We start from the raw sequence: 26,699 nt of genomic DNA on the forward strand, positions 1-26,699 counted from the left end.
ACAAAGGCGAGGTCAGTTCGCGGCTATAAATGGTGGCAGGTCAACTAACGTCAAAAGGCTCGATAGTGAATAGCTGAATAGGCCAACATTTGTTGGTAACATATCAGAAATCAGTTGCCAATTTCATCAATTGGTCTTTTAGGCTAATGAGTTGTATGCAGCATTTGAAAAGGACTTTCCCAATGACATTTGACCTATTGACGAACTTAACCTTAATCAAGTATGCAGTAGAAATGAACGTTACAAATTTCAATTGTTACAACTTGTCAAATAATTTTCCAGCCCAAATTACAAGTGTTAAATTGCAATTAATATGCAAAAAAGCAGCTAAAACAAATGACGCACTTAGCCCTAAACTAGTTCTTGGCCATAAGAAGTTGTCACACATACAACTGTACATATGTGCAGTTAATTTTGCAAATAATTGTAAATTTCACAACTTGTCAAATAATTTTCCAGCACGAATTACAGCAAAAAAAGTAAATAAAAATTATTGCACCATATAATTTGCATGCAAAAAGTGCGATAGGGAGAAAGATAGAGAGAGAGAGGGAGAGAGAGAAAGAGAGAAAGAGAGAGACAAGGAGTATAAAGTGTTATTACTATTATTATATTAAATAATATGTAATAACATATTAATATTAATATTATTAGTACTGTAATATTTTTTTAATTTAATTTATTATTATTTTTATTTTTTGTATATTTGCATTTAAATAGTGCAATAGAGAGAATTAGAAAAAACAAGAAAGAGATAAGAAATATGTAGTGTTTATTAAAATATTATAATAATAATTGTTTTTTTTTTGTTTTAATTTTTTTATTTTGTAGTTTTTGTCTTTGGCGTAGGTCGTTACTTTTTTAATGAGACTACAAAAAAAAGCACGCTCGAAAACTTTGAAATGCAAACTGTAAAATGCAAAGCTTAGCGTACTTTTTGTTTGGTTTAAAAGCGCCGCTGTATATTAATTAAGTTTTTATTGCGATAGGCTGAAATGACGCTGACAACGAACTTGCGCTCAAGATACATATATATATATATACGTTTATATATATTTACTCTCAGACGTCAGCTAAGCTCACGTGTGCAATGCAAGCTTTCAGACATTTTTACTCGCAATATTCCCACAGCGACAGCGCATTTGACTTTTTGATGATATCAGCAACGAAGCAGGGCAAAAAGAGGGAGAGAGAGAGAGAGCGGAAGTAGGCAAGGAAGGGTAGTAAAGAAGAGTATAGACGTATTGGAAATTGTAGAAAGAGTTTAGACTTTGCATTTGCCATATACATACATTAATCAATGCGCAAATAATGCACGCTAATGATTAATTCCCATTTTTTATTACCCTTGCAGAGGGCATTATAATATAAATACATTCCCCATACGCTATATAATATATATATATAATATAAATATACCTTGCATTTATAGACTGAGCGCATTTTTATTGACTGTTTTATTAGATTGATCTTTAGAATTAGAAAAGAATCGGTTACCTATAAATTTTCTTAAATGACATCGACTATTTCTAATTTTTGTTCAATTTCCAAAATTATGCTACCTTTTCTCGAGCTAAAGCGCAAAAAATCACCATGGTCACAGTTTATAAGATATAGGTTTCTTTTTGGTAATTAAATTTAGCTGTTATTATGAGCAATCATTTTACTGAATCGCAATAAGATCGGATTAATAGAACGACTGCAATGCCTGTTTAAAGTTTTAAAAAAAAAAGAACGTAAGCGCCTAAAAGTATGTAACGGTTATAGGCGGGAATTCGATTTCAGCCTTTGCTGCTTATTTTAATTGAATTTCCTTGTTTAAGCTTCATTTTTGAAAACTTTTTTGGTTATTTTAGATTTTTTTGCTTAGTTATTTTGATGAGGTATTCTGTTTTATTAGAATTTCTTAAGACGCACCTGAGCTAGATGGCTGAAAATTCGCTTTGAGGTTGTTCAAATGACTGTGATGCTCAATCGCAATGACGGCAGCGGCCACAGCATTTGCCACATGTTGCACGGAGGATACATTGCTGTTGCTGCTGTTGTTGCTGCTGCTGCTGCTGTTGTTGCTGTTGGTGGAGCTTTTGGTGGCACTTGGCACAGCAACTGTATTGTTGTTGCTGCTGCTGCTGCTGCTGTTGGCGCTCGTAGTTGTTGTTGCTGTTGCCGTTGCTGCAGCAGCCACAGCAGCAGCAGCAGCAGTTGCTGCCGCTGCATTGGCACTGGCGCTGGCACCCGCACTGGCAACAGTTGCCGCTGCCGCTGCCGCAGCAGCACTTGCTGCTTGACTATCCATAAAATTGTTGCGCTGATGATAACCGGGATTATCCTGATAAAGACGTTGATAATTTAATGTTGGCAATGTCCAGGAATTGTTGGTCTTGTAGTGAAAATTGCCGGTGCCAAAGATGGAGTGTGTATTGGTGTTGGCAGCAGCGGCGGCAGCAGCATGATTAAACTGAGCAGCATGATGTTGCTGCTGTTGTTGTTGTGGCGGTGGTGGATGCAACAGCTGTTGTTGCTGTTGGTGTGGATGATGTGGATGCATATGTGGATTGTGGGCATGTGGATGATGTTGCTGCTGTGCATGTTGCTGAGCGTGATGCGAGTGTTGCTGCTGTTGCAATTGTTGCAAATGCTGCTGCTGATGTTGCAAGTGCTGTTGCTGTTGCTGCTGCACATGTTGCTGTTGCTGATGATGCTGATGCTGCTGTTGCTGCTGATGATGATGATGATGCAACTGTGTCTGTTGCTGTTGCAAGCTCCAGGCATTTGTTGCTGCTGCTGAAGAGGATGATCCTGCTCCTCCTGCTGCTCCTCCTTCTTGATTGCTGCTCTTGCCCGAATCATTGCTGCTTACGCTGCTGCGATGATTGTCCAATGTTGCTGATGTGGAGCCCGTCATGCTGCCATCGTTGCCGCTGTCGCTGTTGCCGCTGCTGTTGCCACTGCAACTATTTCTGCCGCTGTTGTTGTTGCTGTTGCTGCCGCTGTTGTTGCTGCTGCTGTTGTTGTTGTTGCTGTTGGTGTTGCTGTTGCTATTGGCAACAGCTGCTGCTGCTGCCACCTGCGAGTTGAGTTGCTGGAAATATTGCGTCAATGTTGCATTCGCATGTTCCTGGGCAAAGAAGCTAGCGCACGAATTCGTATCGGATGACATTTTTGATTACGTTTTCCAACACTGTTGTCTGTTGCAATTGCTGTTGTTGCTCTTAGGTCACGTCCTTGTGATTGACGTGGTTGTATTTGCTGCACAGCCGTAAAAACTTTGAGTAGCTTTTTAAAGTTGTGCGCATTTTCAATTAATCAACACTGCTCCAAAACTGTTTTTCAACACTGTTTTTCTTTGATTTTTTTAAAGCTGTCAGTGCTTACAGTTTGTTAATAGAACTTATTAAACACTATTATGCAACACTGTTTTTCAACACTGTTTTTTTCCAAGTATATTTGTTGTACTTAAAACTTGTTTTATTTTTAAAAGTAGTTTTCAATGGGCTTAACTCGAATCAACACAGTCAGTTAGCTGTTTTCCAACACTGCCTTTTTGTTTTCTTCATTTTTTAACTGTCATTGTCTATAGGTCGTTTATAAAGCTGAACAAAATTAGAAATTTATATATTGTAAATTGATTTCGATATTGATAAGGGCGCTAACCATGACGATCGAACGCGATTGATAATGATAGTGATAATAAAAATGATAATGATAACGATCACGATCACGATAATGACAGTGATTGTGATTGTGACGACAATAATATTGAGAGGTTCTTGATATGCATCATTCTTTTGAAATATAAGAATGCATGTTAGTTTTGTTTCTTTCTATTTTTTTCCCACTCTCTTGTGAAATACCGATGATTTGTATTTTCTATTTTCATTGGTGGTTGGGGTCTAATGAATAAGAAAAGGCATTGTTTCTCTATTAAAAAACATATGTATTAATCTTTTTCTTTTTACTTGTACTTGATTCTATTAAATATTATAATACAAATTTTGTAGTTTTCTTATTGCAATACTCAAGAAATGGGGAATTTCCCCGGGCCTGATTAATAATGGGATTTACAAGCAAATTTATTCAAACTAATTTATTTACTATGTATTTGTGCATCTTTAAATTTAAAATTTCTTAATACCTTTTCCTATTCTCAAACGTTTTTTATTTTACGAGAAAATTAAAAAAAAAATCGATGTTTTTTTTATATAATTGATGATTATATTGATGATCTTCAGTGTGGTCTAAAATAAAATTAATCTGATTGAAATTGGAAACGTAGCTTTGGCGATGCTGCTTGCATTTTTATAGGGCACTTTTGTATATATATATATTTAATTATATATTTATATATAAATTGTATATAGCCAGTTATAGCAACAGTTTTTTTTTTTAAATATTATTACTTTTTTTATGGTCAGCTACTTTGTTAACTACTAAGCAAACACACAAACAAACACTTTGCACAATTGTTGTTTTTGTTTGAAACACTTGAACGATTATTTTCAAATATACTATATATACGAGACGATACGTATGCAAATATCTCTTATAGATTTAAGCTATATTATTTTTTTTTTTTAGTGTGCGCAGTTGCTTTTTAGAACTTTGCTACGAAAGACTTTCTTTGACTATCTATATAATTTGTTATTATGCACTTTTCAACTGTTATCGAAAGTTGCATAATTTTTTTAATAATTTATACAATTACTTGTAATATTTTTTGTGAATATTTGTCAATTGTTTTTTAACGGTTTAACATACAGATTTTGATATATGATTATTGATTATTTTGCACTCAAACGTTACAATTTTCGACTGTTATCGATAGTTGCATATTTTTGTAATAATCATAAGAGTTATTAAAATTATTTATTATATTTTTTGCCAAATGTTTTTCACAGTTTTTCACGTCAACAATTGTCTGGGGAAAAAACCGAGCGACAACAACGACACGACGATTTGGACATGAGAACGCGATATGACCGAATGCCGGGCACTATCGAGCCTCAGCCTCAGCCCTGACAGGCAGCGCACTCATCGCAGTCGCCAGCAAACGCCAGCTGCGCAGTCAGCGCCAACTGCAGCAGCGACAGCGACTGCGAAAGTCGCACACCTACGAGACATGCGATAAATTCGCCAGCGAAAATTGCAATTTTCTGCAAGTAAGTCGAAATAAAAGTAACAAATACAAATACAAATACAAAACTTACATAAGGGCAGGGGAAGGTGCAACCGTTGAACAACTGTTGATGCACTTAATAATATAATTAGCTACTTTTAATAATTTAATTATCAAGCTCAAACATTGATCAAAAGCAGTAGCCTAAAATTATTTTTGGAAAACTTCAAATAAAATTAGAAACTTTGCGGCTATAAAAATAAATTATAATTATTTATTTAGCTTCTTATTATTTTTTGAAACATTTATCAAAAGCAGTATATTTCAAATAATTTTAGGAAAGCTTCAAATACATTTTTTTTTTTTTGTATTTTGTAAATATGTGTACAAAATGTAAAAACAAATAAATTGCAAAGGGGTAAAGAGAATTGCAAACAAGCAGCTCAGCTGCGACGCCAACTGCGCAGCTGTAGCTAATGGAAATACACTCAGCGACAGCGACAACTGCGACGTCGGCAGCAGCAGCAGCGACAGCGACAGCGACTGCAAAAGCAGCGACAAAGTCACGCGGATTTCAATATGACCCAAAGCCCAACGTCTAGCAACGTTCTAAGCACGTGTTGTGAACACACCGGGACACACACACACTCGCACACACACCCTCGATGGCTGAGAGTGAGAGACAGTTACACACACACACACACACACACACACATGGAGAGTAAACGGGCACGTTGAATGTACACTGCATTTCGCATGCTCAAAGATACAGATACAAGCACATTTAGTTACACGTACAGATACAGATACATTCAAGCTAGTGAGCTTTACCCTGTTTCTTTTTTTCTATTTCTTTTTTTTTTGACTTTTGTGAATTTGATGCGACGTTCTCCATGGTTACAGTTAGAGCAAAAAAAAAGTAGCTCGTTTCCTGCCAATTTTATTATTGTTGTTGTTGCTCTTCCTCTTCTCGTTGCTGTTGTTGCTGTGGCAAAAACTGATTAAAGTATCAATGACAGGCTACTTTGTGGCAACGGTGCAACATCAAATTAATTGGCTTGCAACACGTGACGTATGCGTAATTTTATGGAAATGGATAAGCCTCTCAATAAGCCGTGTTGAACTAACGATACAACAATTATAGATTGTTAAGTTTAATTAACAATAGCTAATGCCAGCAAAATGGGAATTATTTGTAATTTTACAAAACGCAATTAAATTTCCATTTCATTTGCAACATTCATAAATCATTATTAAGTTGCTAATAAAAATTTATATTCTTATCTATTATACTTAAACATAAAAATAGTAAATTATGTGCTATACAAAAATTTTTATTTATCTTAAAAATTTAATTAATTTAAAATAGCAATTTTAAGCTTTAAAATTTTGATTTAAAGCTAATCAATTTTTAATTAGGCCGAATTTTCTATGTAATATTTCAACGCGTTTAAATCGTTATGAACTTTTAATTTATAATTTTAAATATAATATTTAAATAAAGCTTTCTTTCGAGCTTTTTAATTGTTCGATGTACTTGTAAAATATTTCAAAAATTTTGAACATGAAAAAAAAACATTTAAACTATAATAATTTAATTTTAAATAAGCAAATTTTTTAAATTAATGAAGATAACTTTTTTGTTGACCTGTAAATTTTTGTATGATTTTGTGCAATTTATAGACTTTTAAAAAACGCAATTCATTTAATTTGTCATAATTTAATCAGCTTTCAATCATAAAAATATATTTAAATATTTCGAAAAAAGCCAATTTCGCATTGTCTGCAAATAGTTGGGCTATTTTTAAAATAAATCTGAGCGTTAAATCTGATAACGTTTGTGGAGAGCTTAAGTGTTTGCCTCACACCACAGCCACAAATTAAATCAAGCATACGCCCCGTGATGCGTCTATTTAAAAGACTCGGTATACGAATGGCAACAAGTCGTGCTTTGTTTCCCGATTGTCACCGATTATTTCGGTGTTATTTTTTTAATTCATGCCGAATCGTGTAGCTCCTTTTGCTGTCTGTCCAATGGAGCGTTAAGGATCCCGCTGCGTTGTCTGTCATTGGCGTTAATGCCCTCAGCCAATCAGAGCAACAGGCGCTGTCAACTGTTGCGCCGCTGTCGCAGTCGCAGTCGCAGCCGTCGTCGCTGCTGCAGTCGCTGCCAGCTTTGACGGCAAGTGAAGCGACGTCAGGTTTTCTATTTGTTTTGTTTTCAGTGGTTTTGTTGTTGGCTTATCACGTTTTGCTACCACGTGCGCCAGAGAGGCGCTCTCACTCTCTCTCTCTCTCTCTCTCTCTCTGTCTGTCTGTCTATCTGTGTGCGTGTGTGCGTGTGTGTGTGTGCTTGTGTTGTGCTTTTGTGCGACACACATGCATAGACGTTTGGAGTGGCGCTTGTTTAACAATATGAATGAGCTTCTCACTCTCTCTCTGCTTAAGTGAGAGAACAAAACAAATGTGGAGAAGAAGAAGAAGATGCAGAAACAGAGCGCAGTACAAAAGCAACAACAACAACAACTGCGACGACTGTTTGTCATTTATAAATAGTAGAGGCAAAAATTGGAGGCAATAGAAATGCAGTCAAGCAAACATACACACACACACACACAGACACACACACACTTCCACACTTAGCTGAGCAGCCGCATCAATGAGTGTAAATCACACACACACACATACATACATACTACGCAAATAAATAGATTCATTTGATGCTAAATCTAAATAAATTCTTTTTGAACACATATACAGTTAGACAACTAAGTTTTTTGACGAAATTAAAAAAAAAAAGTCAATTATTTTTGAATGCAGAATAAATAGAGGTGAAATAACAATCAAAATTACATTCTGCTTGAAAATCGGTTCAGTTTTGACAAAGTTATAAGAGTTTGAAGTCTGGTAATTCTTAGGACTGAAAACTTTACAAGTCAAATTTTTTGTCAATTTATGCGTGATTTTTGACAGAAAAATGAGACCTTTTAGATTTTAATTTAAAGTATCGTTGATTGAAAGTGAAAAATAGAGAATTAATATTTTGAAAAAAATATTTTTTCCAAAAAGTCAAAGGGGGGAGTACATGATTTTGTCGGAAAATTATCGAAAATTCAATTTTTTTTAAGTTAAAAATTTTTGAATGCAGTATCAAAGAAGAGGTCAAAAAATGATCAAAATGACATTCTGCTTGAAAATCGGTTCAGTTTTAACAAAGTTATGGATTTTTGAAGTTGTTCAGACATCTTTGAGAGTCAGTTCCAGTATTATTTCCTGTGATTTTTTTAAATTGTCAAAATAATTATTAGACCAACTGTACCGAAGATGACTTAATTAACACCGAGACAAAATAAACAAAATAATTGTTAAAACTACAAGGCAACTTGTCTGTCAATCGATTTATTTACTATAAATATACAAGTTTTTTTTCATAGTTTAATTGACTCACACACTCACTCACACACACATACAAACAGTATGAAATTTCCATTGCTTTTATTTCAAATTGCGTTCTGTCTATTAGTAAAACAGGTTGTAGGAACAATTTTCTCAAGTCGATATTTCCACGTGTTTGGCCCATAAATTAACATTTCTGTCAAACAATTAATTGTGCAAAATACTTAAACGCTTCTTATGTCCCACCACAAATTATAATCATTATCCAGTTGACCCAGATAGTGTTATAGCTGGATATATATATTCTAATACACAGACTGACCGTAAGAGCTGCTAAATTATATTTATGACCGTAGTTCAAACAGACTAAAAAGTCACTGATTTCTGTAAATTACTGCCTTAGCTTAAATATAGTTAACGGTTGTCTAACCGAAATATAAATTACAAGTTAAGGTTTTATTTATGCAACTTCTCTTGCAAAAAGTTTATATTATCATTGCACGATAAAGTTGTCAGCTATGTTGTGTAAAAATTTCAGCTTTCTAGGTCTTATGGCTTGTGCTGTGCAATGCTCAGTTATTTGGTCGGTTAGGATAAAGTAAATAAAATAAACAAAATTAAGATTTTAACGCTGTCTACACATAATTTAACTATAGATATACAAGTTTTGATATAGTTAAAGTTTAATATTATTTTTTTGCCGTTTTTTAAATGAAAGCTTCATAACTTTTACTGCAGACAATTCAAATGCTTATCAAATGCTGAGTTGTCATTTTTATTTATTGTAAGCTCAAATTAAAAATATGATTTAAAATAAATTTAATTTAAATTTTCCAGCATACTCCTTTAAAAATTAGACATTACCCTTCGTCCAGGTAGATTATTTTCAAGGTTCGATTAATTTTAATTAATTGCAATCTCTGTCAATACAATTACTACACATACTGTGAACCAAGTCTCAATCATTTCAAAATACAATACCGGTTTTAATATGCAATATTTATGTGTATATCTTTAGCATATCATAAACAAAAATAATAATATTTAAATGTGATACCCTATATTGATATCGTTTTCATATAAACTGAAAAAAAAATGCGAACTTGGCCAAAAGAAAAGCCTGTTGGCCTTATAAAATTGAGAGTTGGCAAAAAAAACAAACAAAAAAGGAAAAAGGAAAAAAGAAACCGCAAGGGCAAATGCTGCTGACGTCGACGTCGACGCCGATGTCGACACACTGCTCCAACATGTGACTGTGAGTGGAACACAACAACAACAACAACAACAACAAAGCGAAAAAGGCAAAGAAGAAACGACCAAAAACAACGAGAACGAAAATAAAAAAAATTAATTCATTGCTAATTGTTGTCGTAGGCAACAAAAAAATTGAAATTAATTGCAATGCTCAAGAGTGAAGAGTTTATAGAGGGGAAGAGTGTGGTGAAGAGAAAGAGGGGGAGGGGCCTTTGCGCACGTGTTGCAGCCAACGCTGTGGACTGTGAATTGTGGATTGTGGAGTGATTGAAAGGCGGAGGTGGAAGTTAACGGATGCGACGCGCCAGACAAGATGCCTACAGCATAAGAGAGAGAGAGAGTGACCGAGGGAGAGAGTGAGGAGGAGAAGCGAATGAAAGAGAGCGCGCACTACATCGAGAGAGCCGATTGACAACAGCTTTAATGGGCAAAGCTTTTGCTTCTGCAATTGCAGCAAACTGACGCCAGTGGGCGCTGTTTGTGTGCGAAAGCTTTGCACTAACAGTGTTGCCGACGCGCAACAAAAATAGTAGCAGCCACAAAATTAAGACTTTATTTGCAAGCTAAATACAATTATTTTTATCAGAATTTGTTTTTAATTCCAATTAAAGGAATTTGTCAATTTGATTGATTCGAATTTAAGTCTCAAACCAAACTTTTTTTTATCATTTTGAAATTTATAATTTATTTGATCATAAAAGCAACTTATTTTCTAATTTTATTTTTTTTACATTTTTTCAAAATAATTTTATGAGTTAAATCACTAAGATGCACTCAAAATTTTCCACTTGTACTTTTTGAAAGAAAAAAAAGTCCCATTGGCAATTACAAAGAATAATTCATTCAAATTTTAATTGGAGTGAAAACATTTCTGTCTCTTAATTGTGCGTATGTTATCGTTCTATCTCTTTCTCTCACTCAATCATTCTGTCTCACTCTGGGCAACGGTATAAATAAATGTAAATTTTCTATTCATTCACAAAAATAACAAGCACAATGAAAATTGAGAGACTTATGGAGAGAAAATGAATGCGAGAGCAATTGAACGCTTTGCCTGTTGACACCGCTAGAGGGCGGCACGCAGAGTATTATTATTATTTTTCAGCTTTCAGCTTGTGAGTGACTTTTTTGAGTTATATCCTCATCAAACTGGTATTAATGACATTATTTATGCTCCAACTGACAGACGCTTTCATTATACGATTATTTCGAGTGGTAATTGTTGAAAATTGGGGAATTTTCTAGTTCTATTATTTGACATACAAAGCGTAGAATTCAAACAATTGACTTCAATAAGCAGAAGCGTGACAGAGTAAATACTTTAGACTAAAGATGACCTGATGATTGTGATTTCCAATTATGTGTCATACAAAATATAACATAAAAATTTAGATTTTATTTTACAATCCTAAATGCTGATTGATTAGAAAATAGATTGATAAAAAAGTTTGAGTACCATTTTTGAGATTTTTTTAATTATTGTAGATAGATTTTCGATTTAAAAAAAAGAAGAAGTGCAAAAATAATGTAAAACAAATTGCTAAAAATTTCGGCATCTTTTATCTATTGGTTAAGTTTGTTTTTGACTATCTGGGATTAATGCCCGTGATTTATTGTGCTTAAAGAATTCAATCTATGCGTCAAACCTAAACTAGAACATATAGTACCTATACATACTTTATGTATATTTAGCAAAAAATATTCCTTGCCCCTTTTTAAAAAGAAAAAAAATTAAAACCACAAATATTTCCAACAAATGTTGTACAAGTACGTAAAATGTGCGTGTATTTTCACTAATTCTTTCAGTTTTCAACAACAAAATATTTTGCGACACTTGACAGTTCTAAAAATGTGTTAACATCAAGAAACTTTGAAATCTTAAATAAAATCAAAGGCGCGTTTTAAATTTCAGTTTTTGAACAATTTTCAAATAAATTGAAATGGAAAATATGCGAAATAAATATCTATATATATAATTACAATGACAACATTTATTTGTTGTTGAGTCGATAATTTCCTATTTTTTGTAGTGTTTTTTTTATTTATTTTTATTTCCGTTCCACATGGAAATTAACCCGAGTTGTTGCCCCAAAATGATGTAACTGCCTCTTCTAATTGCTGCAGCGGCATTCGCATGTGAAACTACTTCAAACTAGTAATTTTCTATGGTTTATGAATGCACTACCCTTAACCCCTTCAACCCCCTTTTTTCATCAATAGTTACCCCTTTACTCTGTTCTCGGTTCTCAGTTCTCAATTCTCAATTCTCAGTTGTCGGTTGATGTGTCTGACTGGCGTTAATTGAGCTGCTTATTGTTATTGTGTATTCGGTTCCATAGCTTTGAATAATTATTGTTGTTGTTGTGAGTATTAATTAAGAAAAAGTCGCCTTTTCAGTCAAAAAAAATCATATAAATTGGGCAAAGAAAAGTACGGGTATTTTTATTAATCATATTAAAATCCATCATCAAGTGACGAGCTCCCAAAATTTATCATAGAGCTTATTTGATATTAAAATATATTACACTAATTAATTCATAAACTTTCATAATGATTCAATTATTTTCTACCTAGTTACAAAAACGTAAAATTAAGTCCCAAAAATTCTCCTATTAATTTTTTAATAAAAGATATAAGCTTAATACAGACTAACTAACAATTTTCAAGAAATCAAACAAGTTACAATAAAGAAAAATAATTTTCGTCAAAATTAACTATTTTTATAAATAAACGAACAAATTTTTTTTTATTTTATACAATTTTCATATTGCTAAAAAAATAACTTTAATGCCTAAATAAATTAATGTTTTTAAGTAATGCTTTTTTTAATGACTTTAACAGCTCAGTGTAATTAATAATCTAACTTCAAGGTAATTTGCACTCTCAGTTTAAGAGTTAATGTGATTAGATCAAAAATGATTTTCGTAAGTTTCGTTTAGGAATTGTTTTCGCCTAACACTTTTATCAAATTAGAAAAACTTTTCTTTGCTTGACACTTATAAATTGTTCTAATTAATTAAATTGCAGCGCATTTTTCATGCAGCCCAAGAATAAGTTGTGCAAACAATTTCAATTTTGCAATTGAAAGGAGCAATATTTTGATTGTAAAACTTACTCACCCGTTTCAAATTGTGTTTTAAATTTAAACTAGACGTTAGCCAAGGGGGGAAACACTCACCTGCAAAAGAGTAAAAGCAAATAGAGGAATTGAAATTAATAATAATAATAATTAATAGAATTTGTGTACTCGCAAACACAGACCAAAAAATGCAAAGACATGTGTTTCACTTTTATTTATTTTGCCTTTTCTCATTTCTGTGCTATATGCACAATTTGGGCAATTAAAAGTACAAATTTAATAAGCAGAACATACACTAGATAGTTCTCTGTCTTGTGATCAAACATCAAAAGTCATTCTGACCAGTTGATGAATAAGGAAGAAGAGGGAAGATGAGGACAAAAGAGAGGAAGAGGAGGGAACAAAAATGGGGCAGGACAACAAAAAGGTGACAAAATTCATTAAGGAAAACACACAAATATCAGCATGTTGCCTTTTTGTGCAGCAAGAGAAAAATAGGGAAAGACATACACTGCGAAAAAAATGTGCAGCTCAAGTTCATATTATTTTTATATTAATTTTTTGTATAGTAGTTTAAATATCACATACTAAGTAGATATTTTAAATAGAGTGAGAAAGGTAAGTGCATGTCATTTTCATTTTTATACTCTCATTTTATACTAAAATTAAAGTTAAAGCTTTTTGAATTAATAGCTATAATAAAGTATTAATTCCATAAATCTGGCTAATACACTGAAAGTAATTTAGGTGGCATGTAGCGTGCTCACAAAAATAAATAAAGTACCATACACTTAGAAAAGATAAGTGCTAATCATTTATAAATTTTTTCTACATACAAATTTCTTTGATTTTGTCAAATGGAAGTTAAGAAATCGAACAATAAATATTTTATAATAATACACTTAGAAAATACAAGTGCTAGTCATATTCAAATAAATTTTATATCTATAAATTTAATTTTTTTTATGAAATTCTTTGACTTAAATTTGAAAAAAGTTTAATTTTTTATGCCCTCGCACTTTTTTCACAGTGCACTGAGAGAAACGGATGTGCCACATACATCAGCAGCTGTAGACAGATTACCCCCCTACTCAGGGGGGATTGTGCCAGAGGTGGAAATGCCAAATGAACAGCAATCATTTAAAAATGCCGTGTGCACTGTGCCAAAAATTTGCAACATTTTGCTCGAGACACAAAATGCACGAAAAGTGTAAATGAAAATGAAAATGTGAGTTCATCAAGAAATTGTCGAGATGTTCGTCATTTCGCTTTTGACACTTTTGCAGCTACAGTTTTTTTTTTTTTTTTTTTTTGTTGCATTTTTACTGCGCCACCCCCATTCGTTTTAGCCATTTTGAATGTCAAGTAATTAACGCCTCAAACTGAAATAGTTTATCTTAATAATTTACAGTTTGCCTGCTTTTATTTGGTATCGAGCTCCTGACACTCGCCGAAAGGCCAAAAACGAGCTGCATTTTTATTGATTTAGCTGAAAACTCAGCTCGCTTTATTGGCTCATTAAGTGTGCAAACATTTGGCAGGTGGCGATCCTCCTTCCCCTTTTTATGCCCCTCTTACTAACATTTTCACAGATCACGCATACGACTCGTTTGCCGTCTCTTACAACTTGGCACTTTAATAACTCATAACAGCAGTAAACTGTTAAATTCCATTCATTATACGATCAAAGCAAAACACACATTTGGCCGGCAAATATTCCAATATGTTGCCAATGTGCCAAATGTTGGCAAATGTGCAAAAAAAAAACATTTAAAATAAGCAAGAGATTGATAAAATAAAAAATAATTGAAAGATATTTATGTTAACTTCACTCTGTTAAGCAGCGCTCTTTTATATTATTAATTTACTTTCGACATAATTAAACTGAGTATTTTAAATAAAATAAAATAAAAAAATATACAAGTTTAAAAGCAATATAATTAATATTTATTCATTTAAAAAATACCTTACCTAATGCTGTTAATATGTATGCTAATTTTAACATGCATTCACTATGTTAACCACACTGTTACAGCTATGTTAACTGTCAAACAGAATTATGTTAATGGTAAAAGCGTTTAACATTTTTATTCTTAATTTACATTATACTAATATTTAATTCATTTTATTCGCTCTTAATGTAAGCCCTAATTAATTTATTTTTATTTTTTTTTACTATACTATAATTTAAATTTAATTATAGAAAAGCGTCTGTCATTATCATTCTTAATTGTTATAACATTTTGACATTTAAAATCTTAGCATCAAATATTAGCGTCCCTTTTTAATTGACATCAAGAATAATTTTGTTGGTCAACTCATTGTGAAAATGTTACTTCATTCGCTAAATGACAGACAGACATTTTGTTAGCATTTTGCGGCCACTAACCGCAACTTAATTGAAATGAAAACCAAAAATGTTAATGAAGCTGCCACAATTAAGATGAGAGTGGTGGGAAAGATGGAAAGAGGGGAGAGTGTAGGGGCAGCATTTTCAATTGCAAGCTGCTACCCATTCCTTATTCTATTCGTTTTCTTTTTCTCTTTCTCTTTTGCTGGTTTTTTTCATGCGCTTTTGCACATGTTTTTTTTTCTATTTTTTAACATTGTTGTCGTTGCTGTTGCTGCTTAAGTGTTTTTTTTTATTTCAATGAAATGAGTGTGGCATCGTTTACTGTATTAAACTCTACACCCCCTTCCTCCCCCCACACACCACTATCCCCTGTCCCCAATTAAACCCCCGCTCCCTCATCGATGCTTTCATCAAATGCAAAATGTTCACAGTTTCTTGTTGCCTTGCACACACTTTTATGCACTTAATCAGACATTTTTTCCGTTTTAAATACCCTGTAATATGTGTATGCAAGCCAAGTATATACGGCTGTTGAGTCCAAGAGATAATTTCTTGTTATTGGAAAAATTAGAGGACTCACTCTCGTTTGCCATGGTGATTATTAATTATAGTTTTTTAAATGTATTTTTCCTTTTTACAAATGAGTTTTAAATAATGATTATAATAAGATAAATTAAAAATATGAGCTTTAAATTAGCCAACCAAATAAAATTTAATTAAATATTAAAACTAAATTCAAAATTATTTCTTTAATAAATACATTTCTTTGAATAAATTAACAAGTTACTGTTATATTTTATCTAGAAAAAAGTATAGTTAATAATTAAATCTCCATTCTTATTTTTTTATATATAATTAATTTATTCAGTTTTTATTAATTGAAAGTAAAAAATTTATTTATAATTAAAACTAAAACTGAAAACTAAACTGAAAATAAGAGCTACACAAACCAAATTTAAATTGCAAATATTTAATGTCAGTTTTTATCAATTGAAAGCAAAAATAATTTTTCTTGTTATTTTTTCATTTATCTATATCATTTTTATTAGTTTTGTATTTTTGAAACTTATAAATGTTATCTGGTTTTCATTTTTTTATATATTAAAATGTAGTACAGGGTATATTTCAGTTTTGTTTTAGTTTTTACAAGCATTCTCATTCTTTTATCTATTGCAATTTGCCATTTTACGAGCTCAATATGCGTGATCAATGCATTAATTGTTTTTACCGGCTGTTAGACGGTTGAGAAAGAATTTGAAAAGGAGGAGAAGAAGACGGGGAGATTCTCACATCATTTTAGATTGAAACGGACCTCTAATAGAATTAGTTTAAGTGACTGACATGTTGGACTAATTAATCGACAGGTAAAACATCCCATGGAAAATAAATCCTGTTTTGATGGTTTCTCATTTGTATTTTTCTTTTTAGTTGTTGTTTTTTATTTATAACAAATTAAGTAAATTTTGGCAGCTGCCTCAATTACTTGTTGTTGTTGTTGTTGTTGTTGTTGGCATAAATTAATGCATGTCTCATTCGCCTTGGTCGCTTCAGTCTTTCTATCTTTCAGTTCTTGGCTTTTATCTCTTGCCTGGCAACGTGCTAATTGAATAAAAAGTGCAGCAGCAGTGGGTCGGGGGGAGGGGTGGTAGTAAGAGATGGGGATAGAAGAGGTCCGAGGGATAGCTGCAAACTTGCAGCAGATACTGTAAAGCATACTAGGAAAATAGTTGGGCACGCTTTCGACTTTCAAGTGCTACTCTTATTGCGGTTGTTGTTTCTCGAGGTTGTTGCCAGCTGCGCCCTACTAACAACAACAACCACACTTACAACAACAAGAAGAAACAAAAAATAAACACTAACAACAACTAAAAAGAAAGCTAGACTGTTTAATGCCCAGTAAACGTTTAATTTCATCAAAATAAAATTGAAACTGAAAGAAAATTAAATCTAATTGTAAACTAATTAAAAAAAAAATTTTAAAGAAAAAAAACTAAGCGTGTTTTATATTTAATAAATAATACATTTTATTTATATACTTAAATGTAAAAAAAAATATTACAAGCGATTTCAAACCGTCGTCTGTAGTCAATTATATATTCAACTGAATTAGTCTTTGAATTACTAATATTTTAGTTAAATTTTCTGGTTATTAACCGATCGAAATGAAATTTTTAGCAAAGTTTTAAAAAACAACAAGCATTTCGTGTATCAAATTTCAGGACTTTCGATTCAAAAATGTTCAAATTTTACGATTTTTTTGTAATTTTTATGGCTGGGGGAGGCGTGGCTTAGTTCTAAAATACAAACTTAAGCTGCTTGCATAGCATAGAAGCATTGTCTGCAAATTTGGTGGCTCTAGCTCTTATAGTCTCTGAGATTGGTGTTTCTACAAACAGACAGACATGGTCACAAGTTAAAAAGCCTGCTTACCCCTTGTTTACTGGGCTAACAACATCACTAGCAACAACAACAATCTTAGAACATGATGTGTGTATGTATCTTTGAGCTTCAGTCGGATCTGTATCTTATATTTACTGAGTGTATCTAATAAACGCAAATTGACTAGTGGTACAGAAGGGGGTAAAGATGATAGTACAGGTTGCCAGCTCGTGACACTTTAATCTGTTGGATAAGGTAAAAAAGGCAAAAGTAGCGTATTAGATCACAAAGTACACTCAGCAGCTATGGACTCTAGTTGCAATGTTCCTCCTCTTCCTTCTTCTCCTCCCCTTCTAGTGGTTGTTAGTGTTGTTGTTGTTATTAAGTCAGCAATGACTGGCATTAGTTTGACTACATATGATTTAAGCGTCGGCAAATGCAGCAAATCATTTTTAGTTACGAGGTGTCAAAATTTACACCATTAATTGTTTGTGCATTATTTTTAGAGAATTCCATTTAGAAATGACTTAAGTTTGGGAAAAATAAACCCATAGAGAAACCCTGAATATCAGACATTATTATTATGCACACGAAATAAAAAAAATGTATATGACATAAAAAAAAGGTACAACGTTCCTGTGAATAATAAACAAACCACTTCTCGTAGAAAAGTTCCATAAATGTCAATTTCACTTTATATTTATCCAAAACTTCAAACTCTCATAACTTTGCCAAAACTAATCCGATTTTTATGTGGAATGCCATTTTAAACATTATTTTCTGTCTAAAATGATTCTGCATCTAAAAATTATTAACTTTAAAAAATTTTTAATTTTTGATTTTTTCCGACAAAATCATGTACTCCCCCCTTTGACTTTTCCGAAAAAATAATTTTTTCAAAATTTTAAATATCGAATTTTCACTTTTAAACAACTCCTGGTGCCCCAATAGTATAAAACGACACTTTAAATTTGATTCTGAGAGGTTCCATTTTTCGGTAAAAAATCATGTGAAATCTGTCAAAAAATTTGACTTGTAAAGTTGCTAAGTCAATGGTTTCACCAACTTCAAACTTCCATAACTTTGTCAAAATTCAATATATTTTCAAGCGGAATGTCTTTTTGGTCACTATTTGGTCTCTTAATTGATTCTGCATATAAATGTTATGAAGTTTAAAAAAATATTTATATTCGATTTTTTTCCGACAAAATCATGTACTCCCCCCTTTGACTTTTTGGAAAAAATAATTTTTTCAAAATTTGAAACATCGAGTTTTGACTATTAATAAACTCGTGATACCCAAATTAGTATAAAACGCCACTTTAAATTGGATTCCGAGGGGATTTAATTTTCTGTAAAAATCACGCATATATTGACAAAAAATTTGATTTGTAAAGTTGCCAGTTAACAGTTTCCCAGACTTCGAACTCTTATAACTTTGCCAAAACTAATCCGATTTTCAAGCGGAACGCAATTTTGAGCATTATTGGCTGACCTAAATGATTCTGCATCTAAAAATCACTAACCTTAAAAAATTTTTAATTTTCGTTTTTTTTTCGACATCATGTACTAACTTTGCCTTTTCGGAAAATTCTGCTGATAGATTTACCACCTAACTGTGTACTCTTAATAACTGAAAGCCTTTCTTATCGAATCGTAAATAAATTATTACAGTAACGATTCCTATTCCAATTCCATTACAACACTTGCTTATAAGACTTCCATAAAAATAAAGTCGAAGGCAATCAGAATGTCTTAGCTTATCAGTGGGACTACAATCATTTGTTGTTGCTATAACATATCGATGCCACATGTGCAGGTAGCTTTATTTACAACCCACTGTAAGCTGAATAAACTATCCACAACTCGTGCAAGTGCAAATGACCCCAATAAATTACACAACATGACATGGCTAGAAATCCCCTTCGCTTCAACTCTAAAATAAAAAACAAAATAAAATAAAAATATTTATATTCAACATTGCAGCCCAGAGAGATATGAGGTATGAGAGCGAGGGCGGGTCAGGTGGACAGATTGTTGTCTGGGCAAATAAATGGCCATAAAATGTGAGCAAATGAATCACAATGTGACTCTATTCGCACTTAGCCCAACAAATACATATTCATACAAATGAAACTATTTATTTAACATTTACTGACTGCATTTAATCGCTGTTGACCATGTTACTCGATCTAAGCCAATTAAAAATAGAAAAATCTTAAACAATGTTAACTTCAAAAAATTTAAAATATTGGATTAAAGTGATTTTCAGTATTCAAAACCATTTTTTTTATAGGCGTAAAAAATACACAAAAAAAAGTCGAGAACTAACAATTATTTTTTTGTTTTGATTAAATTCGAGTCTGTTAATTATCATAGGGAGCAGTCTTATAATTTTTATTGATCCTCAAAAATATATATTAAGCTGATCAAATACCATAGATCAAGAAGATTTATTTTAGAAGTTTTACACTTGTGAGTATTAAATTCTTTATATTCACATGCATTGTCACTTAGTCAGTCAACAATTAAATTTTCTATATTGTTTAACAAAGCTGCGGACAATTAAAGATAATTTATTGAGTGCATTATTTGTAAATGTGTTTTATTTTCATCAAATTTGTGCTCAAACTTGTTGTCATTTTCATAATCGTTGTTGTTGTTGTTGTTGTTTTTGGCACTTCTACTTTCTATAATATTATGCCCCACTGGCTGCCTGTGTTTTCATTCTGTATCTGTATCTGTAACGTTTTGTTTCATTTTCATTTGCAGTCGCATTTATTGGCCCCATGCCAGGCAATCTCCTGGTATTGTATAATTTCCATATCGCCACAGTTATATGTATACATAAATATATAAATTTATAAATGAATGTTTATCCATACCACATATATAAATATATATCTATGCACACTGATGATGACTCTAATCAAGACAATAAAAATAAATACTACACGATTTATAAATTCGCGGCCTTTAGCTAAAAATTCTTTTACATATTTATCGTCACATATTTTCACATAAGTATATTTTTAATTTTGTCTTTTATTATTATTTTTTTTTTAGCTGTCGTTTTGTCAATTTTGTGTAAAATTTCAACTCATAAATTTAATAATATATCAACTTTTTCGCTGGCATTTCTTAATTTTAATGGTCGCTTTGCTGACATATATTTCGTGTGGGATTAAGGAACATATTATACAAAAATAATGTTAGCTTCTTGAAATCTAGAGCAAACTGTTTTAAGCTTTTAAATAATTTCTGACTGATATTTATTAATTTATTAATCCATTAGTATAAGAAATCTGTTATTTCGACTTTTGATGTTATTTTTACTACTTTTTAATATTTTTGTCAAGTTTTAAAAATACTCGTTTAAAGAAACCATATTTTTATTTAATATCTTGACAACTGTAATTGGAATGTTAACATTTGAAGTTCTTTTTTTGAGTAGCTTTTTAAGCCTGGCTAACATACTTAAATGCAGACAAAATATTTAATGAGCTCCAATTACAGTTGAAGGCAACTGCAATTTAATATGTTTAGCATACATTTGTGGGCCACAGTTGTTTGGCCCGACTTCTGTTTAAACTTGGCTAACGTTTAAAAATTAAATAGCATTTGTTATATGCCGGCAATGTGAATCTGACTCAGTGTTTGTTGCTGTTGTTGTTGTTGTATTTGTTGCGGCTTCCGTCATTTTTGGCCATTCATTCTGCTTTTCGACTATCTTATCAACGGCCTTGAGCGTCTCCTGTGCAAGCAGCAACGACGCACAGTGGTCATTTTATGCAGTTTAGCTCGATTTAGTTCATACATTGAACTCAAAATAAATGCAAATACATTAAATTATAGAAATGCATTAAAACAAACAATAAAATATAATACTAAAATAAAAAAAAATATTTAGAAAAAAAATAATAATAATATAATAATACTAAATGTGTGCCTATAATTACCACTATGCGATGCTCTGTTTTATGGTTGCCTCATAAAGCAATCAAACGGGTCAGGGTGGTGGTAAAGGGAGGAGGAGGGGGCAATTGTGGCAAGCTTGGTGGCATGCCACATGACTTGAGTGATGCTGTTGTTGCCGCAGATGCAGATACAGATTGGGAATAAGAGATTATAGATGAGAATAAGGGAATGGGAAAGAAAATTAAACAAAAATGCAGATGGGGATAAGGCAAATGTCAATGAGCCAACACAAAATAAAAGCGACGCCAAAAATTAGAAAACCAAAAAAAAAAAGAAATATCAACAAAAATAGAAGAAAGAAAAACACAAATCAAGACAAAAATGCTGCTAAATTTAATTTGCGAGCACGAAAATGGCTAAAACAAATACCTTTAACCAGGCTGCGACTGTGGTGGAAAAATACCAAAGTGAAAACCACGAAAAGCGTCACAAAAGCATTTGAAATAAAAACAAAAATTAAAAGCAAATGTATAAGAATAAAAAAAAAAACAACACAGAAATTTATGTGAAATGAGAAATGGATGACGTCTAAATGTTTTTGAAGGTTGCGACAAATAGCAAGGCATAAATCGGTGGCAAGAAGAAGAGGAGGAGAAAGGGAAAAGGGAGGGGTCAAATCTATTAGAAAAGTCGCGCGGAAACGGTAAAGTTAAGAAATTAGCGATAGAATGCCAAAAGCTTTGCCACCTCATTAGTGGAATTGAATATTGTTTTTAACTCTAGTTTTTCTCTGTGTAAATCAAATATGAATACATACATAAATCTATAAAAGTTTTTCGCCAAATTGGAGGTGAAAAAATAGAACAATCCAAATGTTTATGGAAATTTCTGTTAAATTTTTTATGTATAAATTTGTACACAAATAATACAAAGAATTGCAAGATTCGAGGAAAAAAACACTATGAATACGTTAAGTAGAAAAATAATATTTAAAAAATTTAATTTAAAAAACTTAAATAATTAATAATTAAATATTTTTAACATCTTAAATTTATAATATTTATTTAAGTATATTTCGCTTTTTTTTAAGTTGAGTAGATAAAGCTAATAAGCTGTAATAAAAATAGAATTTAAAAATTGGATTGAATTGAATTTATGAATTGAATTTTTAAGTTTAAGCTTGCTTTTTATCAATCCTTACTTCAGCTTGTATAAATATAATATAATATTTTTAATTAGATGTAATTTTCTTTTGGCATTTTTAGAAGATTTTAGCTGACTCACAATTTTGATAGCACACAATTTGCATTTTTTGCAATTAGTCCAACTTTCGAGTGGGCCATTTGACTTTTGATCATTTTGGCCTGGCCAACAAAGCAGAAGGAACCAAAAAGCAGGATTCAAGGTGTCCCCCCCACCCACAAGGCCCTACCTAACCTCGAAAACTCAGCTGATAGCTGAGGTAGCATTTTATAGGTTTGTGCATTGCTTTTGGCCACGTTCCAAGGCGTCTGCCATCTTGATAAAGTGTTGGCCAAAAAATGTACGCCACATTAGTGGCAGACGACAACGATGATGAGGATAGCGGGAGGTAGGAGAGGAGAAGAAAAAGAAGGGTATAGAAACTATAGCCAAAATTCGTATTGTGGCCATGTGTGTGTTACTTAAAGAAATAGAAATGTCACGAGAAATCGGTGAAATCAACGACAATCACAACAACACAAATAACAACAAATTTGAGAAAATGTCAAACGAATGCAGCCACAAAACTAATTGCAAGAAAACACGGCTAAAAGCAAATGAATAGCCAACTAACTTAATGACACCCAGCTGCAACATTTTTGGCCCTGCCTTTCAAGCATTTTGGACAAATTGTTTTGTAATTGTTGCAAACATTTTGTTGCATATTTTATATGTATATAAATGTTTACTTTGTCCAACAGATCAAGTGACAGTTATCAATTATGCAGACAGAGATAGAGAAAGACAGGGAAAGAGAGAGAGAGACAGAGAGATTGTTACCAACTGGCAATGTCTGTGGGCCATCTTTTACTTATGGCCAGAGCAGCCAACTTTGGAGAGACAAAAAAAAAGTAGCTACCATTTTAAAGCAGCAAATCCAATGATTTATTTTTGGTTATTTAATATATATATATATTATAGATGCTATTTTTCAATGTTCAATAATATCAAAAAAAACTAATATTAGTGCTTTTGGTATTTATTGATTTATTTTCATAGACTTTTGTTATTAATTTGTTGAGTATTTTGATCGAACTCTTAGGTACATTTTAGGCACATTCTAATAGGTACATTTCAGGTACATTCTGTGTTTTATTGAAACATTATATTGATATAATATACAGAAAAAAAACTATTAGTATTTCCAAATTTTTTTTCTTTTTTTTAATATTTAATTTTTATAATTTTTTAAATTTGTGATTTATAAATTTTGTTTTCAAAAATAAGTTGCATATATTTAAGTTAGACTAAAAATGGAGAAAAAAATTAAAACACATTTTCCAAAATGCAGAATATCCGCCAACCTCTGCTTACGACTTATAAAAAGCCAGATTTAACGGATAAAAGCTACTGTGGCAACACTGCTTTTGACCATAATTCATTTGGCTTGCATGCCGCAGGATATGGCTATTACCCAGAGCAGAAGTTTACTGCCATTTTAACTTGGCCATAAACTAATGAATATTTCATTATTGCTCAGTTTTCATTGAAAACTTGCACACACACTCATATCCATGAGTATTTATTGAGGTAGTTACTTTATCTTGGCCAATACCTAATGACAGTTTGACAGTATGGACATATGACACAAATGAGTTTTTAACTTTCTGGGGAATTGCTGTAATAAGGCAAAAAAAAAAAAAAAAACAATTGCATTTACAGGTTCAGATACAAGTAATCGATAAATTTGTTACTGACTTAAGCCAAAGCAATGAACTATGCAGTCTGACATATTTTTTAATTTGAAATCAATAAGAAAACACAGTGAGTGTCACATAAATCAGTTGAAGACGACTTCCCTTATAATAAATAAATAGCATACAATTCTAAACTATTTTTATAAACAAGTTTAAGAATACAACAAACAAAAGTTTCTTAATCATTTCAATTCGCTTAAATTTCTTCTCTATTTCCCCTCATGCTCATATTTCATTTAAACAATAAATTCGATTGTTTTGCTTCGCCCTAATATCCATAATATTCACTTGTTTACAGTCTGCAAATGGCGAGCTTTCAATTAAATAAACTATAAACTAAAATCAAGCTTTAATGCTGCCTATAACTCACAATAATACCCTTGAATATGCAACCAATAAGCAAAAAAATATGAATATATATCAATAAATGTAAAAAGTGAAGAAAAAAATAGATATATTCATATAGATTTGCAATGTTTGCAATTTTAAAGGCAAACTTGATTTATGCGCACTTTAATTGTAAACATTATCGATAAGGAGGGACATGTTTAGTTTAAAAAATGTATATAACGGTATATATAATGCCTTTGCAATTGTTAATTGTTTGTGTAAAAGAGTCGCTTTGATAAATGTGCGCAGAAATAAAAAAAGAAAACAAAAGCGACGACAACAGGAAAAACATGCTATGAAATATACATTTATATATACAGCATTGAGTAATACGATATCTTAAGCTCGTTCCCCATTCTATATACATACATATGTATACTTGTATCAATTTGTAGCTTGATAACTGTTTAATAGACGCAATTCTACGAAATTTTAATCGTCGGCATCATAAATTATTGTGGCTAAAACGCGTTGCTTTCTTCTAATGAAAGAGAATCTTTTCGACCCCCTTTTTTATGGCACACTCTACGCTCCTGTTTTGACCGCTATCAGGCAGACATTTAGCCATTCAATAAGCCAGAAAAAGCCGCAACATCGTTCGTTTTCTAACGCTTAACGCAACAATTTTAATTCTTTTCCAATGCTGTTTTCCGGTTCTGCAGCAATTAAGGCCACCAAACAAAAAAATGGCAACCATTGCAAATTCTTTATCAATTGCTAATTCATATAAGCAGTAAAGTGTGCTCGACTTAACAAATACCCTGTATTCATTTTAGAGCTTTATGTTTGCTTGAAAAATATTTATTTAGTGCAATAAAATTTCATATTTTGGAGGTTTAGTTTAAATAGTTTTATTATGTGTACCATTTTTTTAGGGATTTAAATACTTTTAAAAAAACCGCTTTATAGGGTATCTAAATATAGACAAGAGTGAGTATCCAATTGAAGCATCTTCTATGCTATGCAAAATGCTGAAACTATTTAAAAACAATCCAAAATTGCGTCAGCAAAAGAAACGAAATGAAATGAACTAAAATTATATCTATAAGATATGTCGATTTCAAATACGTATATTTCATGTACAGACTCAAAATTCTATTGTACACAAAATATTTGGCAATTAAAAAAAGTCGAAAGCAGTCGAGTTTTCGAAAAAAACAAAAACAGCAGAAAAATGTAAAACTGAAAAATGAAAAGGAAAATGAATTTTAAGGTAAATTAGCTGCGTGGGCGTGGAACATGAAAACAGACGCATAAATGACAGCAGCGGGGGGAGGGGTAGGATTACATACGGTGAAAAAAATGGAGGGGGGGTGACTATTGTTCCAAATTGCATTTGCATGTTTGCTGCAACTGCTGTAAATATTTCTCAATTGAAAAACTGCTTAGTCTTCAAAATTTTAATTTTAGTCTTGCATATTGTTCATAAAAATTTCGAAAATATATATTTGTTTATTTACATATACTTGGCAGAGAGTAAAAAACAAAAAAAAAAATTAAAATGAAATTGTTCTCGCAGCTCATCAGTTGATCTTCGTACGTCAGAGTTGATTATGAATCGGAATGATCTTTATAATAATGTTTAGCAATTGATTACGTATTGGTGACCTAACATTCGACCTGAAGATCGCAGTCTTGATTTCGAATTGAAAGGCGCCAAAACGTATTTTTATTATTATTTATATTCAGTAATAGGCACTCAACAATGACGCGCAACAAAGAGTGCAAATATATTATTTAATTTTGTTACTTAATTGTACTTATTTAACATCTTATTTGACATTCTAAATTAACTCGGATGCTAGGTTTGAGTAATCAACTTTATTAAACACAATTATATAACACAAATGTAAATATATTTATTTATTTTATTTT

The 26,699-nt window shown here is 31.9% G+C and overlaps 1 protein-coding gene across 7 annotated transcripts in view; it reads right to left on the reverse strand.

The window, feature by feature from the left end:
- The window catches only part of LOC117787198 (hepatic leukemia factor), a 55,596-nt gene that overhangs the window by 19,704 nt on the left and 9,193 nt on the right, over positions 1-26,699 (reverse strand). The window contains exon 1 of one of the 7 annotated variants that reach the window (XM_034625649.1): positions 1,918-4,040. The exons of 5 other annotated variants lie outside the window; for them this stretch is intronic. In XM_034625649.1, coding sequence (XP_034481540.1) covers positions 1,918-3,160 — 1,243 coding nt within the window. In that variant the 5' untranslated portion in view covers positions 3,161-4,040. Of the gene's footprint in view, positions 1-1,917; positions 4,041-26,699 lie in introns of those variants that run through there. One more of the 7 variants, XM_034625650.1, reaches the window with a different exon arrangement.

Source organism: Drosophila innubila (genome assembly GCF_004354385.1).
Source record: "Drosophila innubila isolate TH190305 chromosome 3L unlocalized genomic scaffold, UK_Dinn_1.0 0_D_3L, whole genome shotgun sequence".
Taxonomy (NCBI): Eukaryota; Metazoa; Arthropoda; class Insecta; order Diptera; family Drosophilidae; genus Drosophila; species Drosophila innubila.